This window comes from Anopheles stephensi, chromosome 2, assembly GCF_013141755.1.
Source record: "Anopheles stephensi strain Indian chromosome 2, UCI_ANSTEP_V1.0, whole genome shotgun sequence".
In the NCBI taxonomy this organism is placed as follows: Eukaryota; Metazoa; Arthropoda; class Insecta; order Diptera; family Culicidae; genus Anopheles; species Anopheles stephensi.
This window is the reverse complement of record NC_050202.1, coordinates 15,063,373-15,083,098: the sequence shown is the minus strand read 5'-3', so window position 1 is coordinate 15,083,098 and position 19,726 is coordinate 15,063,373. Positions and strand designations below refer to the sequence as shown.

The following is a 19,726-nucleotide window of genomic DNA, read 5'->3' as shown; positions in this document are numbered from 1 at the left end:
TTACAATTTTGACTTTATTAAATTGTTTATTAAGCCATGTAGAATTTATTGCATTCTAAAGAGTACAAAAATCGGGCAATTAAAATCGTTTTCATATTTACTCACATTTAAAGCATCCGGAACATTAAATCTCACTTTACGCATTCGCCATACTACGAAACCCCTGCAAGGAAATGCTAGGTTCATCGTACATAACTGAGAGCATAGAAGTATGTATCCGTTGGCAGAATGCTCCCACAAACCGAAAACGCTCCCACAGAGTAATTCTCTCTTTTGCCATGAGGAGAAAGCATCAAAACATTACTACGTGCTTGCAAACATCTGAGTTACATCAGAGTCCAGTATGAGTCGGACCGCGTGAGATACTGGTTGCATAGCGTCCGTGGTGCTGGTGCGGTGCTCGTTGGTTGTTCCAGCTAGTGAAAAGCTTATCAGTGCTTTTGCAACACTCTCTGCCAGCAACCTGCCTATCGTTCTGCAAAGCGTAAGGTTATTAATGCAGTTGTGTCCTTAAGTGAACTCAAGAAGTCTACAGCTGGGATTCGCACTGTGGTGGAATGTTAACATTCTTTGCAAAAAGCGCTGTGCCCTTGGGAATGTGAATACGCGCGTATGTGTGTGTGTGTGTGCGTGCGAGAGTCTGAGTGAAGTGCATTCCGAATAACAGGTGCTCCTGAGGCGGATGCTCTTTACGGTTGTGGCTTGAGCTGCAAAACCCAGGTTAAAATACGGTGCATTTTCCACGATTCTAGAGCTGCAGCTCTCCGCGATTCCAACACCCGTCCTACGGGACAATTAATGCAATTAGCTGTTAATCTGCGAGCTCGGTTGAGCATACTCGGTTAACGTTTGTGTTGGTGCTGGATGGGGTGGTGTGTGATCTGAGAATATACTAAAGCTCCCAGCAACTGGAGCTACAGGCGTTGAAAGCGAGTTGTAATTAGTGCGAGGGAAGTACGAGCTGCTTAGTGCGACGTACCCGCTCGTTTGTCGATGACTCAGAAGAAACGGGCAAAGACACACAAGCACGCCCCAGCTGCTTTTGGTGCTGAATCTTCGCTTGCTGAAGTCCATCGAATCATACTACAACCGCAGGCGCAAAGGCGGCGGAAGATTCTACACTTTGAAGCACATCCAATATTAGTTGGTACGCTTGCATCTTCAGCACGTCGCAAAACGGACCGCATCTGCCAAATGAACATTGTTCGAATTGTTGTGCACGACTGCTGACGAGAACGGCTTCATCCATCACTGCACTCACATAGCATTCCCAAGGCATCTCTGCCTGCATCCGGGGGTGCACAACGTTCGGTGCACCACAAATGCATCTACAACTGTCAGAGTGCATCGCAGGACTCGCAGGGCTCGTACAGCAGTGAAAGGTCGTGGACCAGGTTTATGCAACGCAATATGTAAGTGAGCGAACGGTGGGGGAACAGTAAGGTCAAAGCCATTATTATGATTGATTGTTGTGTCCAGGTTTTTTGGGTCGTTCCAGGCTACCGGTCACCGAGTTACTGGACTGAGCTCAACTGACCCGTGGAAGGGGAGGAAAAAAAGGCTCTAACGCGTTGGTTTGAGAATGCAAATGAAGCCTTTGGTGGAACTGTGTTTTAAAGTATGTAGTACATGACAGTGGACACAGGCGATGATTGTCTATCCGTTTTGGTTATTTTTGTCTGTTGTGTATCTGTCATCAGCGCTTGTGGTCTTGGGATGCTTATTTACTGCCTGTGAATGAATTAATTGATTCACAAGGTCGTTTTGCGTTTCTAACGGTGGTTAGGTACATCAAAGATCTTAGCTCAGAGCTGACTTGTGAATAGGACGCTCGATTAAACCGATAGACCCACTAAACATATCTATTTGCTTAAAACAGAAATCTGGGAGAGCTCCATTATCGTAGAGTATCGAATCCTGTCCGGACCTTCTCCCAGGGTGAAGGACTGACTATCCAGCTACGGACAGACTAAACAAGGAAGCCAATAATGGCTAGAACCCCCTGAGGTCGAAGAGCCACAGAAGAAGTCTATTGTTTTTTATCTGAAATTTATTCTAAGACCTATACTTATTTAGCCGTTTGCATATTTAATGCTCACAGCTGGAAGAGCATTCCTATTTAAAGTTTGAAACGGAATGTGTCCACTTAAAAAGCTGTTTAAATTTAGTTCTGCGATGTTCTCACTTTCATTACAAATTGAAAATGCATCCCCGTTCACGATCTGACCACAAATCAGACATGATAAGGCAGAAGAGATTATAGGATTGACAAGCAGCAATGATTAATAATGCTAATAGCTACGATAATATACTTGTTCATTGAATTGTTCCACCACCGTTTCGTGGACGGGGCGGGGTTTTCCCATGCGTTTCGAATCCACCGGAAGGGTCTTTTTAGCAGGCGGAACAAGCTTATTCCATGCCCGAACGTAGCGTAACGGCAGCACGGACCGTCACGTTCTACATCCGGTGTGTTGCATTCGGCCCCAGAGAGGCCGTTATTTATAGCTTTGATGGAAAGCGACCGTGCCTGCCCGGATCCACCAGTGGACTGATCCTTTGCCTGGAGGCCGATTCCTTTACGGTTTCGCTCGCTGTCGTTCGGCTTTCCTATTGTTACTATTTTTGTAGTCGCTCCTTGTGACTTTGCGAAGCGATGCCGTACGCATCGGAGACACTCACTGAAGACGCGAATGGACGAAGCATGCTAGGAATTGTACCTCAACAATGTGTGTGTGTGTGTTTTTATCCTGACTACTGCTGACAGTCAGCTGACCTTTGCTGCGTCGTTGAACGATAAAATGTGCATCGTTCACTTATTGATCTTCGGTACCAAGAATTGCATCGGATGCATGAGTGGCCGGACAAAAAAGGAAGCGGAAGATAAGCGTGCTACAAGCGAGAGAGGAAGCTTTTCCATTTGTAGAACGACACGTGTGTGGAGATGGTCTGAAAATATGTCTTCACCCTACTGTCAAGGTTAAACACTATATAATGGAAATAACAGTGAGCAAATCGGACTGTAAAGGATTACAGGAAAACTTTTCTTGTATTTATAAGCTCTTCTTTTTTGTTTGATTTACTCATTTCTGATGAATTCAACCCCTAATTAAACTAAATTATTCTGACTCGTTTCGAGATTGATGTGATTTTCTTATAATGGTTGATCGCAGCGAATTCAGACGCCTGGAATTATGCAATTTTATTTATTTTACAAATCCAGTCATTTAACAGAGATCCTCTGTCATCGTCATCCTAAAAAAAAATTCGGTCAGATTTTGTCCTTCTAAAGCAAAATTTTAAAGAAATCTTAAACTGATTGCATACATTCAGGCGTATTTTAGTCTGAATGAGTATCGGGAGTAATATTGACAAAGGAATCCTTTCTCCTTATAATGTTTTGTTTAAATTATACTTCAGTTCATTTGGATAAGACAAATTACATTCAAAATTAATTATAGACGAATGAAGTCTGTTAACACATAGTCTAATTAAACCAGAAAATTAACCAAAAAAACGTTCTAGATATAAATATATTCAGCTGTGTGAGAAATGTTTCAAAAAGGTATGAAATTATAAAGATTGTTTTCTTCACTTTTAATTATGTATCATAATTTCAGTAACTGAATTTACTAATTGAATTTAGAAAAGCTTTGTATGTGATAAAAATCCAACAAGAGCTCTAATTAGACAACAACAAAACATCTCAAGCAAAACGACAACACAATTAAATGCCAATTTGAATCAAAAAGCACTTATTTCTCTACAGGAATAGCAATAAATTAAAGACCATCAAGTCTTTGACAAGTGTGCTACCGGCTGTACCATTCCTAGAACTGCTTAGCTTTATCGCTGCACATGAAACATTCGAGCAACTTGTTAAATATTCAGCAACGATGTGCATAGTTCCGTACGGATGGTACTCAACGCATTGCACTGCGCCGAGCATGAACAGTAAGGAGCTGCATAACTTATTCATTTAGCCGAATCTTTTGTTTCCGCAGCACACAGAAGATGTCGTACCGGTGTTGTTTGAGTTATGTTTGAAGGAAGTCGAAAATCGGAAGTCGGTATGATTATGGGGCGGTTTTTGAGCTGCTTACCTTGAGCTTGTTAAGCGACATTTGCGTTTCATTTGAACATAAAGGCAATTATGCTTTGCCTGTATCCAGGTTGAAAGAATATTTTCTTCAACAAAAAGCAAGCGCAATTAATTAGACACAAATCATAAGCAAATCCGATGGATACTTCAAGCGGCTCCTTATTTAATTTGAGAGGTAAAATAATTGCGCTTTCCTCCACTGGTGCTTATAATTGTGGGATACTCTTCACGAAGCGGTAGACGAAATACTTTGTTATACTTGCATTAAGTACCACCACGTCTCGCCAAAGTTGTTGACGGCGCAAACAACTCTTATGTGGGTTAGATGTTTTCGATTATTCATATCTATCTTGTTCCGTCGGTGTTTGTTCTGCTAGCGAGTCACACACACACAGGGTGGATACCGAGCTGTTGGAATATTGCCCAAAATAGAAGTTCTTGTGTGCATTGAAGGCGTAAAGTTTGGTGCAAGCTGTGGAGGACCCAAAAAAGGCTTGCTTTTGTATTTTAAAATTCAACCCGATGGCGCCGAAATTCTGGATGACTTTTTCGTACAGGATTTTCTTTCATACCAGAAATAATTGAACAATGCTTTACTATCAATTGATGTAGCTTCCTTCTCTTTTCATCCTTGTCCTTGAAGGACAACCTTAAGCTGTATTTTCGTAGCGCGATACGATTAATCGAAACTTCCTTTATTTTATTGATCTTTTTATTCCTGCTGCATCGCAAAAAAGTAAAACGTAACACCAGCACGCGAACAAATCGTACCATAAACATAGACAGGCTGCACGCATAGTTAGAGCTCACCGAAAGAAGATACGGCACGGATGCCATCTGCAAACGGGTGGTTATAACTCTAGTGCGTTCATATCCGGCCCGCAGAAGTGGCTAGTGACGCGTAAACGAAAGCTCCTAACAGGGATGAATCATTTATTGCGAAAAATCCTTGCCCCAAGTACGATAGTTTTATTGGGTTAAGGACTGTACTTGTCCGTGCCTAATGGGTTTTCTGCCGGGCGCCGGGTCCCCGTAGCCCTGAACCGCTGGAGCAATTATTTTGCGAAGGATGTGCCTGTGTGGAAAACCTCGAAAGTTTTCCACCCTCAAATCGGAGCGCCCCCCACGCACAAAACATGGTTCTGCATTTTGAAGGTAAACTCAGCCACAGGGAAACGTTGTTATTAGATGGGTGATTAAAAGTTTTGTTCTCTCGACCGTCGGCTAACCATATGCTCTACCTACGAACGCTAATATCCCGAGGGAATGGACCTTAGAAATTGGTTAAAAGTGTAAACCAGGAGGCCGTGAGGCTAGAGACCACCAGGGACTTAGCCTTCAATTAAATGAACGAAATTGAACTGAACCAGTTTGTGTGCTTGCATGCCACATTACCACACCCCGAACAATCGAACCCGAAATTCGATCCACTATTGAAATGAAGCTTTGCCGACCTTTTTTTGTTCCTGCGCGAAACGGTTTCGTCAATTGTAATGCTACCCGCTAACGACGTACGAATTGCATCGAAAACGAAGCTAATTGGACGGAACCGTCAACACTCCCGGACGGACCGTTACGCACAAAGCGGGGGTATTCATAGATAGATAACGAAAATGATACAGCATCTGGGAAAGCACCACACAATCATCGACCCACTGAATTGTATCCCTGGTGACGGGGTTCAGACGAAACGATTCGATCGGGATGGGCATTGCTGGCAAGAATCCGTAGGAAAGTTACAATTGTTGTGCTTCTTCAATGTAACCGGTTTGCACCAAACAGTATTAGAGGGTTGAATGAAGTGTACTTTTTTTTAAACCCATTTAATTTGCTTAGCAATTTGCAAACAGTGGACAAAACCGGAGGCTTTCAGGATAAATGTTATTGTTAATGCAACACCTTGTTTTAATAATTTCGTCCAGCTAAACCTATTTTAGAAATCAAACGTTTATTATAGCGTCAAATTATATTTGAAGCCATATAACCTTAAAAAGAAATCAAACATTGTTCAAAATAGGTAACGAGAAAGATAATAGGTAACGAGATAATGATAAACATTTAAAACCCCCTAAAAGTATGCAAGCTCTATATTCGATACAACGAAGCTAGTTGTTCACTTAGTTTAAAAATAGTGCAGTTGATAACATCATGTCCTTTTCATATCTTGCTTCATATCACTTCAGAAGATTCATATATCTCTCAGCTAATCCTTCCCTAATAACCCCACATTGCATACCTTCAGGTGCTATTACTCAGAGCATCAAATACATCATACAAAAAATCCTTGACCAGTGATTGCTGCTTGGTTATCCATAAAAGAGATGAATACAGAACTCCGACCGACCCCGGAGTGGGATCTTTCAACTACTTAAAGAAACGGCCACTTCAAGGGCAATCGGATCGTTTACGACTGTTGCTAGCTGTTTCCACTAATGATCCGTTTGCTTTTCCTATTCCGCAGCATTCATCAGTGCGGTCGTCATGAATAAATCATTGCAACGATTTACCTTCCTTCGGACATCCGAGCGCCCAGATGGAGCGGACCGGCCCACAGTATGGCCGGGTTACGTACTGCCCGTACAGTGATTCCAGCTCCTCGGAGCTCCAGTCCTACGTGCGTCCCTTCGACACGGTACGGGCGCTGCACGAAACGGTCGTCTCGCTGCGTACCGCTCTCGAAGAGTCGCGCCGTGAAGTTGACCAGCTACGGCAACAGATAAACGTACGGGAAACGGTTGAGCAAGGGCGAAACAGTGCCGGTTTCCGTGGGACCGAACTGTCCGATAGTCGAAGTAAGCCAGTACACTCTACTTTCGGTGTAGAAAACCCATCCACATCAGGGCTTTTAAGGCAGCCGGCAAATCTCAACGTTAGCCGTGAAACATGTGAAGACGTCTCGACAGCTGCGACTGAGGATAAAAAGTCCAAAAAGTTAAAGAAACGGAAGGTTAAAACACAGCCACTACCACCACCACCGGACGAGAGCTGCTCTAGTCTAGTAACGGTAGAGGAAGAGGCCAAAGTGATTGAAGATCCAGTGCGACCGAAAAAAGCGACGGCCAAGGATGGTAGTTCTACGGCACATCAGAAAGTGTCCGTAGTACCTGACATACAGATAGTTTCGCACCCCGGTGGAGGCACCCATTCGGCCATGGCATCACGAATAGACGTAAAGATAAAGGTTTCCTCCAACATCAACATGGACGGAAGCAGTTCCGAGGCGGAGAGTTCCGAATGTCCAAAAGAATCTCCTACGACGCCCGAACCGGCAGCTGATCAAACGCCAGAAGAGGACGAAAAGACGATTGCCGAACCGGAAGAGCGTGGCGCAGATGATGAAGTGACGGTACGTGAGCAAGTGCTGAAGGCCGAAGGTGTGGAGAATTTGCGTGTCAGTGTCGTGAATGAGGAACATTTGAGTGTGAGCAAAAGTTCGGAAGCGATCAGCATAAAGCAAGTCTCGTCCGAGAACTTGCATGTGGACACTGACCGTCAGTCGAATGCGTCCATCTCGGAGGGAGATAATTCGGTATTCGCGGAAGACCCTACCTCGGCCACGCAGCCGGAAGCGGAACCGCATGGAACAGGACCCATAACGGGCAGCTACACGCTGTCCGATCCTTCCGGCGATCCTCGGCGAAGAATGAAGAAAAGTGAATCGGAAAACCAGGAGGAGGTGGACGATATCGAATTGATTTTTTCCTCCGATGACAATGCGAAGGACATCACCCAGGAGGATCTAGTGTCGATATCGGATTACGAACCCTGGCACGAGGCGGGTCAGTCGGGCACGCCGGTCCTGGTCAGCTTCACCAACCTGGCGTCCGATCAGGAGAAGATGGGCTCGCTCGAGCGCAGCGACAGTGAGGTGGTCGAAGGGTACGAGCTGGAGAAGGGCAAAAGCCTAGAAAGCCAAGACTCGCTAAGTATGGACAACATGAAGAAAAGTATGGATTTTAGCACAAAGTCGTCCAGCCTGGAGAAGGACTCGAGCCTGGATTATGGTGCTTCCGGTAGCACCATAATCCCCGGTCTGAGTCGTGCCGCTAGCAACCAGGACGAGGATGGAAAGCAGGGCGATAGTTTCGATGTCGGCGGGTCGAATCCTCTGGCGGCCGCAGGTGCGCTGGGACGCCGCTGGACTAACTACAATGTGCTGATCGAGACGGACATCTCCAAGTGTGGCATCACGGAGGAGAACATTTTGGAGATGGGCCGTCGCAACACTTGCCCAAATCCTCCCGCCTATCGGTAGGTTTGAGCCGCTCCCACCGGGACGCAGCTGAGGGATTAATCCTCTGCCCAAATTAGGTTTCTATCGTCTGCGTGTTCTATATGTACTTTTCTCCTCTGCTTCTTTCCAAAGTCCTATCATTCATCCGGGCAGTCGGATGCAGCCGACCGGCGGTGCCAATCGTAGCCCGCTAGCCGTGAAGTTCTCCCGTTCGCCACGCACCTACTCACCGCACCAGTATCTGCCGCCGGGCAAAACGCTGCGTACCGTGATAGCGGCTGAGAGTGGCGTCCGGGGAGCGACCGGCGACGAGGTTAAGCGCTCCCGGGCAGCACAAACCGATATATCGGCCCTGGCCCAACAGTGGCGCTCCGAAACTCATCTGACCGGTTCCGAGTACGTGCCGGGGCTGTACACTCTTCCGTCGAAGTTCGTTCCACCTCCACCCGGTGGAAAAGGTAAATTCCCGCTCAGGTAAGCTAATGAACGGCGACGGTGTTTATTAGATTTAGAGTTCTTACTGAGCTCTAACGGTACACCTTTGGTTCCAGTAACACACATCTCACGACACAGACACTATCATTTACTGAAACTATTACATTTAAATACACTTCTCATTATACTGCCTCGGCGTATTGCATACTTCACACGGCGCTCAAATTAAATGCCGTGTAAATGAGCCCGCCGAAGTAGAGCAGAAATTCCATTATGCTTGTAATCCGCGCGGGATCACTCTTTACGCTCCGGCCCAAAGAAAATAACGTTCGTTCGTTCGTTCGTTTTGGCATTTAAGGCCTTCCCACCATCTACGTTGATTTTGACTTATCGATACGTATTATTTCGTCCGTGTCGAATCGATCCATCGCCCAGCGTGACAGGTGGCAGCGGGTTGGAACACATTTTTGCTTGCCTATGGTCGTGTGGCAGGCTGGATGTTGCTACTTATTAGGAGGGCTGGTCGGATTTTCTCTCGTCTGGTTTTTTTTTCTTCTTCTTCTGTCGACATTTAGCTCACCGGGTGTGCATCGGGAAAACCCACCGACTTACGTAAGCTGCCACGTGCAGACGTTGCGTCGGGAATGATGTTCGCAATCGATCGATTCGAAAGGAAGACGTCTCATCTGGGTTAGCAATCTGATGAAGGCGTTTTGTGAAACTGATGTCATTTTTTTAAGTGTAGAAGGATTTTATTTAATAGATTTTTGTATCTAGTAGCAGAACAACTTAAAGTCAAAATATTCCTTATGTCGATTAGCAAGAACGCCTGAAAGTATGCAATTTTTGCATTGGGTGGTGCATTTAACGGTTTTTGGGGTAATTTTTTAGTCTGATTTGTCCTTTGACTATTTTTAAATAAATAGATGAATAAAAAACTACGTTACCTTTAGTTGCTTGATTTAAGAAGTTTTTTTTAAATAAAAGTATTAGCATTTTTATACTTTTGAGAATTTTCATCTAATAAAAAACCGGGGGCAGTCCGGTGGTAGAAGCGACTAGACCCTAGTAAAGACTGACTTTCCAACTAAATGGTGTCATGAAGTCTAGCAAGCCAGAAATGGCGGACCTGAGCTAAGAGGTCGTTACGCAAAGAAGAGAGAGGGAATCCAATCAAAAATCAAGCCTAGCATTGTCTTCTTCGCAAATACTTATCGTTAAATTATTTACTGCAAAAAATAGATTTTAGGTGTTAGAATAGGTTTCTCAGTACGACAAATGGTTTCGTTGTTAAGATCAACCCACTTCGGGAAAGATCGCATTAAATATTGCTTGGTGCGTTGCCCCACAAGAACGTTTCAGTTGCGCTAATATAGCTCAATCTCATCTTCAATCGAAGGCGCAGGCAATCTATCCTTCGATAAGGATTTCCAATACAAGAAATGCGAGACAATTTTTTGTCACATTTCCCTCCATTTGTTTGCACTCGCTGATCCAGTTTGTTTGTCACTTACGGCAGCAACAACGGCGAAAAACGAGTGACGAAAACGCAAACTTGTCTAATGACAGGAAATTGATATCTATTTATCTGCCCACGGCACTGCCGGATAAAATCGATAGCTCGATAGAAGTTACGTCTATCAGCACACCCCTGCTACCCGTTTTGCAAAACACTAGCAGATAATACTGGGTCGTTTCATACCATCGGCAAAAAGTTTGGCTGAAAAGCACACTGCGAGCGAAAAGGGCAGCGAGCGACAAGGGTAAAGAAAGGATAATATATTTAAATGATGTCAAACATCAGCTCAATCCGGCTATCAGTAGCATTTCCGTCCAGTGGATGCCATTCGAAGGATGTTTTTATTTCGGATAGCATTCCCCCACCGTGAGGCGCTCGGTTCGGAGGAGGTTTTTCTACCCGGCCCAGCTCGAGAAGGCATCTGATGCTTTCCTTTTTTTGGTTACCGCGTTGCTTAACACGCACTAAGCAATTTACGAATAACATCATCTTAGAGTGTGAAGCTTGCTCATGCTCATGAAAATTGATATCATTCGTCGGAACGGTTACATTTGCTCTGCACGGTTGTGAGAGCGGTACTGATCCATCCGAGTGCGCGGAACATTTCGTGGAAGCTAATCTATTTGCAATCATGTAACAAATTTGAATGATGATGAAATTTTATGGTAGAAGATTTGTGTAGCGGTACGGTGATCCGTGTGCAAAAGTAGTCAATATGTCTTATTATACAAAGCTGCCATCTAGGGCTGATTTAAAGTGTGAAAAAAGGTTATGGCAGTTTAAATATGACTATTTATGCAAGAATATTTTCTCATCATTCTATTAGAAAGCTGAGAAAAGCATCGAGGACTTGTATTGATCTCCCATTCACAATGCGCTAAGAGGATTAGTGACAGAAAATTGCTTCTCTTGTTAGCTCATTGCTACACCGCCTGAAAGTATGCAATCACTATTATTAGTATTAGTATTGTTATGGGCCAAGGAGTTTAAGTCGATGACGACTGGCACTAACCTAGCCCAATCTTCATGCGGGACCCACTACCCTTGCCTACATTAAGGATGATTGTTTGGATGAAATGATAGAGCTATTGCATAAATGCAGGCGCTTATATCTGTAGCACTTCCTCTCGATGACGCAGAAAGAGAAGCATGGCACATTTTGATGCTCATACATTTTAAAATCCTTAAAATGTCACATTAAAACATTAAACATAGTAATTATGTTGCTGAATTTGCATTGTTTGTGTAAGAATGCTGTAAGTTTGCTGTATTCTCTATTTAATGCATCGTACTCATATTTAATGCATTTAATTGCATCTTCTATTTAATACAGCAAACTCTGTATAGTTAAATACAGCACGATTGTTCTTTCGACGTTATATATGTAGCAACCCTTTCCTTCCACACGACATAATAAACTTGACAGAGGATCAAGGTTCTTGAACCGGTCAGCTTTTACCACCTGTTGCTCAGGCAACGTTCACAAGAATTCGGATAGATAGGAAAATCTTTCAATATTAATATGAATCCCCAGGAAAGTCGGAGGTATACGGTGGAAACATTTTCCTGGTTATAATATTGTATGAAATTCCACTTCATCCTTAAGTTGGTGAGTGTGCTACACTTCAAACACCCGACCTTTACTATCCCTTGCTAACACCGAGACCAAGTACTGGAGCTCAGATAGCAAAAAAAAAAAGAAACACGAGTGATTGGTATTAGCCATACGTGGGCCGAAATCTTTTTGTGTTCATTCCTAGCTTATACCTTCTGCAATCTTTCAATCTTATGGACCTTCTTCGGACACGGAAAAGAGGCAAGAAATCCAAAACCATCAAAATGAAAAATGATTGAAATAAAATTCACTTTTCGCAAAAGGGTTCCGGTGCGAAAACAAGCAAATGCTTAAATAGTGGTAAGGAAAGAAAAAACAGATCTACTTGTTTTGGACGATCGTTTTTCCCCTAATCCTGCAGCACGTTTTGATTCATGGGAAAAGTTCGGTTCACTTGGCTCCGTACGAAGAAATAGTTGATTAAAACCACCGTCAAAATGACGAGCAAATCCCACACAACCCAGCTCAACCTTCCGGGCGACCACAAGGTCACGCGGTGGCCATGGGGTTGAGGTGAACTCTTATACGGCGAACTCGAATGACTTTGTCGTGATGAGATACTTTAAAAAGAAGGATGCTGTTTTGTTGATGGAGTAGTAAGCTCACTGTACACGACACTGTGGACAGACGGGAATGTGTCCCGCCTGTGTGTGTATGTGTGCCGGTGGGGGTGAAAATGTGAGCCAAATTTTATTTATTACGTCGCCACAAACCACACACAAAACGCTCCGTGTGTGGTCGTACTCGGTGGCGCCCAATTCTGCAACCACTGAAGTCCTTAGCGCTGCTGCCTTAGCGAGAAAATAGTTGTTCGGTTGGCGCTGTTTGTCCTGGAGGCGGTGTGTGACGCGATACGAATACGAAAGCGGTTGATTTAATGCGTTTACTCTGCGGGGTTACGGTGAAGCTGACTTTTTGATGGTGGCGAAAGAAATAATCAAACTTCATGAAAGTAGCTGTGGGTCCTGTATTCTATCAACATTTTGTTAGTTTACTTGACAACTTCTACAGCGACAGTGAATAATTTGAGTCAAAGTGAGATCATTTTAAAAGCAAGTTTCACTACTATAAGTATTATAGTATTGGTTAACTAAAGTCCTATAAAGCTGATAAATAATCATAAAATTTCTAATACGCAGAAACATATTCCCAACCTCGATACGTACCTAGAGTCTAACACACAAAAGTGGCCTACAAGTCCTATACCCTTTATATGGCATGTTATGCACCGCTCCACCTTCAGCTAACCATCACACCACCAAAAACGGTGGAAAGAAGACGCCCCATAGCAACACTTTCACCGTGTTCTAGTCTTACGGGGGATTATCACCAACATCAGCACTTTTCAATTGTCATTCCCGTACTTGCCATACTAGTGGCGCTTCCATGCATCGACCATGTAAGAATGTTGCTCTTTTGTCGACGTTCATGCTGCGTTGGCTGCTTTCAGTAACCGTTCGCGCGTTTCCCACAGCCACTGTGTTTTTTTTTATTTTTTGCACTGACGGCTCCAACAACTTGGCGTGACTTTAACACATTTTGCACAACACCATCCCAGCCCGGCCGGATGTCGAAAATATCCGTCTGCTCTTCCGGAACGGTGGTCGGTAGGCGAGGGGTCTTGCTTCTCCCCCACACACTATCTTGCATTAGGCATTAAAATCTTAATTGTTTTGCGGGCTATCCTCCGTTTTTGAAAACCCTCAAAGACACTGCACAAAACTGAACAACAAGAGGACGGAAGGCAGAAAGGGATGGGAAATTGTATTACCCCACAGAATAATGTCTTTATCACGGATCGTGGTAGAATGGAAGCGGGGTGGAGTACGGGGTAGGGTTTGCTTGCCTCTCGTCTCTGGCGGGGTTTTTGTTTCTTTTCTCGTCGGTTAGTAGTTTCCTGCCAATTAAAGTGTCGCCATTGACACACAAACACACACACACACAAGGAGAGCTTTTGTAGGGAAATTGTGGCAAGGAGGAATGGTGGGTATGGGACCGGGCGAAACTATATGGCCATGCAAACACGCTGACGGGCTGACAAACAAAAGCCACATAATCAGTCTGAACCACACGTACAACCAACGCACACAGAGACACACTCACACGTACATAAGGAACACATCATGTGCATCTTCTTCTAGGTCCAGTATCCTAGTTCTACTGGACCGAAACCTTCGCCTTGCAGGGGTTTTAAAAAGTTTTCTCAATATTTTTAACACAGTTTTACTATTTTATTCATATATTTTACTGCTTTCCATAACGATAAATAATATTGAAAGGTAAAAAATGAAATCATAATACTGGAAACACATTTTTTCAATATATTTAGTTTCTAGCGCCTAAATGTATGCAATAGTATTTTTAAAGGATTCTTTCTCAAATTTTATTATCTGGAAAAACAAAAGAGTACAAATTTAGCAAGAAAACAATATTTTTCAATAGATTGCACTCGTTTGAAATAAATCAGCAAATATAATGAACAGATATTTGAATAATCCATAGTTCATAAAAGTTTTCCAATATTCTCAAATTAAAAAAAATCAGTAAATTCCATGATTTAAAAATAGATCCTTCAACAAGTCTAAATGATGTAAACGTTATTAAAGTACAGTTTACAAAGACTCTCACGGAAAACATTCCCTAAGAAACCCCTGCAAGATGAAGCTCTCTAGTACTTTGTTGTCTATCTCTGGAGAAGAAGACGCCGTAATCGTGGTGTATCTTTTGATCTCTGTTCATTTCCTTGCTGCTCGCCTAATGCTCTGGAAAACACCCCAACACTGCCACACTGCCGCTCCATCCCACTAGACCGTCGGATAAAACGCAGGAAGCCCGCCGGGTGCTGCTGAGCGATATTAACTTTACCAGCATGGTGCCAGAGCTGTCCCGATCGGCCGATCACCTCTGCCAGCACCAGCAGGACGAGAACGGTGACCCGAACCGGTCGCCCAACTACTGCAAAGGAAACCTGCTAAGAACACCGGAAGTCACCAAAGGGTATGCAAGCCACGGCGGGCAACAACAACAGGGAGCAAATAATTGGGACCTTGGTGTAAAGATTCCGCGTGTACCGTCGTGGTCCGTCTTCCAGGCTTGTTTGCTAATCGCTTCGGTTACCGAGGCCGATTGGTCAAACGGATACTGAAGACGACGACAATAACAAACTCGTCTGCACATGACCTGCCGCCCGTGCTGACGGCTAGACGCTTGCCTTCGAACCATAAAAATTGACTAGACACGACGAGGAAATGGAGACGCCAGTTACTGTTGTTTTTTGCGGGTTCGACGTGGTTTTGTTTCTTGTTGTTTTGACCTCATCTCGTTCTTGACTTTGTTTCGGTACGGGTAAGGGGGTTTTTGTTTTTTACAATGAACCATCACGCAGTCAATAAATCTGGATTTTATTTATGAATCCATTTATCATTTGACTTCCCGCGTGCTGCTGATGCCTACACTTTTCATCGACCGAACTGTTTTTCTTCGCTTGCACGTTTATTAACAACTTTTTTGTTAAATGTATGCGAACATTCCTCCTGTCTATGCCCATTTACTGGCGATGTCTTAAGGTCACAGCGCCTGAAAGTATGCAATGCACTGTTCTTCACATCGTGTTTGATGGTTTATGAGATTTGAAGAGACAGTTATGACAGCTGCCTTCATCAGTTGCTGTTCTCTGGAGATCGGGAATCTTTAAATTGCATACTTTCAGGCGTTTTTTTCAGACGAGGCGGAATGATACTGGAATTCAGTTCACTTTTGAATGTTTATTCTTTTTTAAATTAAAATAAGTTTTTCAAGCTGGCAAATAAATTCAAATAAGTTAGCGAAACGGGATCACGTATTCTATAACAAAAATAGCTTCCCCTACTCGACAAAAGGTCATTTGAAGTTGAAACCAGATTTAAATTTGTACCGGCAATTATGTTTTCTACACTCGTCGCACGAACCTTGCACCGATCGGCAGACGCTTTCATCTCGCCGCCTGCGAATGCGAACTTTGTGCCAGCGTTAAACTTGTTTGCTATTCGAAACGTGTCGTTTACCGTCTAACGAAGCCGCAAGAACAAACAACTTTGCATCGGGACGAATGTACGGGACGAAAATCCAACCACCCTGGAGCGTCGGTGTTTTTTTTTTCCCCGAGCATGATTTATGATTGTCTCGCGAGAAGAAACCCACGCGCGAAGTCTTGCGCGCGATCCAAGCTAATTAGTAATATGAGTTTTCCCCGTGTTTCCCATCCGCACACGGTCCGCAGCATCCCGCCCAGCTTCAGCATGACATCGCCCGGCGTATCGCAGTGGACGGTGAACGAAAGCAGCATTGCCACGCAAACCACCCAAACGGACGCCCTGTGGACGAATCGGGGCGATTCGTTCGACTCGTCCAAAAGCTACTCGGCCGGCTCGCGCTACTCCACGCTCAGCAAGCACCACCGGTCCCGCAGCGTGCCCTCGATGCGCTGTGCCATCTGCCGGCAGACGCACCATAACACGGCCCTGCGACCGTCGGAAAGCATGCACTACACGCCGCGCGTCACGTTTCAGGAGCAGCCGGTACACAAAATCCGTGGTTCACTGCCCGACCTGCGGCACGACTGCAACTGCCCCCGGCGGTACGGTGGCCCATCGCTGTACCGGATCCACGGTGATTCGGGCGGGTCGACGGACAGCCTGCTGGAGGAGGCGGAAGAATTTCTGCGCCGATCGCTCGAGGGTGGCAATATGCTGGCGATGGAAGACTCGCTCGGACAGCTTGACGTCGGTGTACCGCCACCGGCCACGGCTGGCCTGTTGCCGCACGTAACCTTTCACGGGCATGCGGGCCACGCACATCCTGCGCTGCATCATCCGACCGCAAAACATCGGCGGTGCTCGGAAAATGACATCCAGAGGGGTAAGTGGATAAGGATTGTAGAAGCTCTGTTCACGGAAGAAGCTTGCGAAAGCAATGTTGTGAAATACTTTATCACGTTCACAGAAACATGTTTTACGTTCACAGCCCCTGAATGTATGCAATAATTTAATTCAGATTTTTAAGCAATTTACGGATGTAAGAAGAGAGCTTTGGAACTATTAAACATGTCAAATATTCCATTGGAGATGACCCCAAAAATAACCAAGTGATCATCGGGTGGCATGCGAAAAAAAATTGCATAGCTTCAGGGGTCAAAAAGGATTTTTAAATATTTTTTAATAATTTTTATTTATTTATTAATTATGACGGTCCGATGCCGTATTGTCAATATTTTTTAATAATATATTTTTAAATTATTTAAATGGTATTTAAAGTTGTTAAGATTTGAGAGGTATTTTTTGATCAAAACCAGAAAACTGAAGACAATTTCAAAGCACAGCGTAAAATAGCAAATGCCCAATACTGATCACGTGTCAATAAAACGGCTCACTTTTCTCGCCCGATAACAGTGCGTCTGCCACACGCAATCATGCAACACACGTAACACCCAGCAGCATCATTTATCATCTTTATTATACAATATTTTCCCCAGTTGCTCACCCTTTATCGTAAAATTCCTCTTTCCAGACTACATTCCCTCCAAGCAGGCGCTACCATTTTTGCCAAAAACACCCAAATGTCTCAAGCCGGGCCATCTGGCGAAGGTCATCTCGCCGACCGGACGCGTCATAGTCGGCCGGGTACGGTACATCGGACCGGTGGCCGGCACGGACTCGGAGGATACTTACGTCGGGCTGCAGTTGCCGAACAATTTGGGCGATTGCGATGGTACCATCGATGGGAAACGATTTTTCGAGTGGTACGTACACGGTTCAGCGAGTCGATCCACCAAACCAATTTAAATTTTGTTTCGCCCACCCCTCCCCCCCCAAATACAGTGAACCACTGCACGGGATCTTCGTACCGTTCAAGAAGGTCGTCATGGCATGGAACTCATAAGAAGCGAGAACGAGTTGAGTACGCAAAGTCGCTTCAATGGTCGCTAAAGTGGAAGGAAGAGGTAAAAGCTTCAAACTGATGAAAATTAGCGAACAGGACGACGAAGAGGGACCGGTACCGTTTGTGATACAGGGAGAACCGAATGATTGATTGTTTGCGGAATGAAGGAAGGAAGGCTCGAACGGTCGATGGAAATAGTGGCCGAAGGAAAATTTATAAAAATATGCTCCGGAAAGACTTTGCAGCAAATAATGGAGATAAATGGAGCGGATGCAGCAGGATCAGATATTATTACACCGATTTACGTAACAATGCTGGCAAGAATTGAAGAATTGGCCATTAGAATGCACTGTGCTCCAGACGAAAGGAAGCAAAGTATTATTGGCCATTAGACTGTTTGTGTCCCAGACGAAGGAGTGTTATTACATGTTTTGTGTGATTGTATTACAAACAACTATCCAGATGCAGACAACGGATACTCCCGATCTACCGAAACCGTTCGCCGGGATGTTGTTCGCCCTTTTCTTCTCCAGACGCTAGGCAGCTGTGCTGTGCTCTCGACTAGAACAATAGAACGTGTCCTATTTTTGATATCGGTGTTTGTAGTCCCAACCCTGAACCACCACCGTAGGATACAGTCTCCACCAAGCTCAAGCATTGTTGTTGTTAACCCCATTTGTATGTGCGTGTTATGTGTACGGCGAGAGACTTGGGCAAGTTAGTGAAGAGGTTTCGATCAGGTGTGGTGATCATTTGGAAGGGTGCACGAAAGTAGCGCATAGAAAAACACAAAATATTCGTAAATATTTACAAAAGCAAGCCGATACAGTGATTGTACCGTTTTTTATGAGAGAGAGACTTTCGATGCGACTCCATGGCGTTCATTTGGAATATTTCGTACAAACAACTTGATAATACTAATTTAAAAAAAACTTTCTAATTGATTCGCTACTTAATTCTTTTTGAGGGATGATTTTTGCTACTAAATCCCATTTTAAATATTGTGTGCAATATATGCCTGAAGCGAATAGAAAGGGCGATCACTATCCTCTCTCTCTCTCTCTCTAGTCACATTGTTCCGGAGTAAGCAAGTAGTGTAGCAAGAGCAAACGGTGGCATGGAGGTAATATCACCAATATTCTAAATAGTTGCCCATGCAGTACGAAACTATACATGCTTTTGTTGGAAATATTACAGAACAATATACACGTTTAAATATGATGTTGGATGAATTGAACGTAAACTCCCGAACCGGTCCTTGCGGTCGTCCGATGTTCGAGGGGTAGTGTAGCAGTGGAACAGCATTTAAGACAGAAGTCAGCCATATAATTCGATTGTTGTCCAGATAAGTTAAGCAACACAACTGAACTGGTTTTAAACACAACACCTAACAAAACCGGCACTTGGGGCTCGGATTGTGTGACGATAATTGTGTGTATGTGCATATGATTGTTGAATGTGGTTATCTTGCATTAGAGTCCCATACCGGCAATTGCTATACATCTATAGATATATACCGTGCGCTACACAGCACATACATGCTAGCAGAGGTGTTTACTAATGTTTATGTGACCACAACGGTGGCAAAACCTGTGTGAAATGCGGTAACAAAAGTACGACATTCAATAAGAAGATGGTATTATATATTTACGTGTAGCTCAGCGCAGCCATTAGCCGCAGCCTCCAACTGCAAGAACCCCCAGTATGGATGGAGCAGCCGGTAACTAAACGTAACAACTGTAACAATACAAACTGCAAACATGATAACAAATAAAGAACAGATGCAACACTATTTACTGCATTGTACAAATCGTCACCGGTTTATCGTTTCTTTACTATTTACTCAATCCGCTCACGGTCCAGCGCCTTCGTCTGCCCATCGATTATCCCGGCCGTTCTGGCTGA

General features: G+C 44.2%; 1 protein-coding gene across 6 annotated transcripts; it reads left to right on the top strand.

Moving 5' to 3' along the window:
* Window positions 1-331: 331 nt before the first annotated feature.
* On the top strand, window positions 332-19,613 carry LOC118517596. Of its 6 annotated transcripts, none has more exons than XM_036063880.1 (7): window positions 333-1,412; window positions 6,564-8,353; window positions 8,469-8,810; window positions 14,714-14,902; window positions 16,164-16,801; window positions 17,450-17,681; window positions 17,761-19,613. In XM_036063880.1, the coding sequence occupies exons 2-7, from the start codon at window positions 6,636-6,638 to the stop codon at window positions 17,819-17,821; spliced, it is 3,180 nt and encodes a 1,059-aa protein (XP_035919773.1). In that variant the 5' UTR covers window positions 333-1,412; window positions 6,564-6,635; the 3' UTR covers window positions 17,822-19,613. The 6 variants fall into 6 exon arrangements, with proteins under 6 accessions (XP_035919778.1, XP_035919773.1, XP_035919774.1 ...); XM_036063881.1 differs by having other exon boundaries at window positions 333-1,427; XM_036063882.1 differs by having other exon boundaries at window positions 335-484.
* Window positions 19,614-19,726: the final 113 nt, after the last annotated feature.

Excerpts from the sequence above, each read along its gene's own strand:
- LOC118517596 (XM_036063880.1), top strand. The coding sequence starts at position 6,636 with ATGGAGCGGACCGGCCCACAGTATGGCCGGGTTACGTACTGCCCGTAC. Across the intron at positions 8,354-8,468 it reads CCAAATCCTCCCGCCTATCG|TCCTATCATTCATCCGGGCA; the intron begins GTAGGTTTGAGC and ends TTCTTTCCAAAG. Across the intron at positions 17,682-17,760 it reads GGGAAACGATTTTTCGAGTG|TGAACCACTGCACGGGATCT; the intron begins GTACGTACACGG and ends CCCCAAATACAG.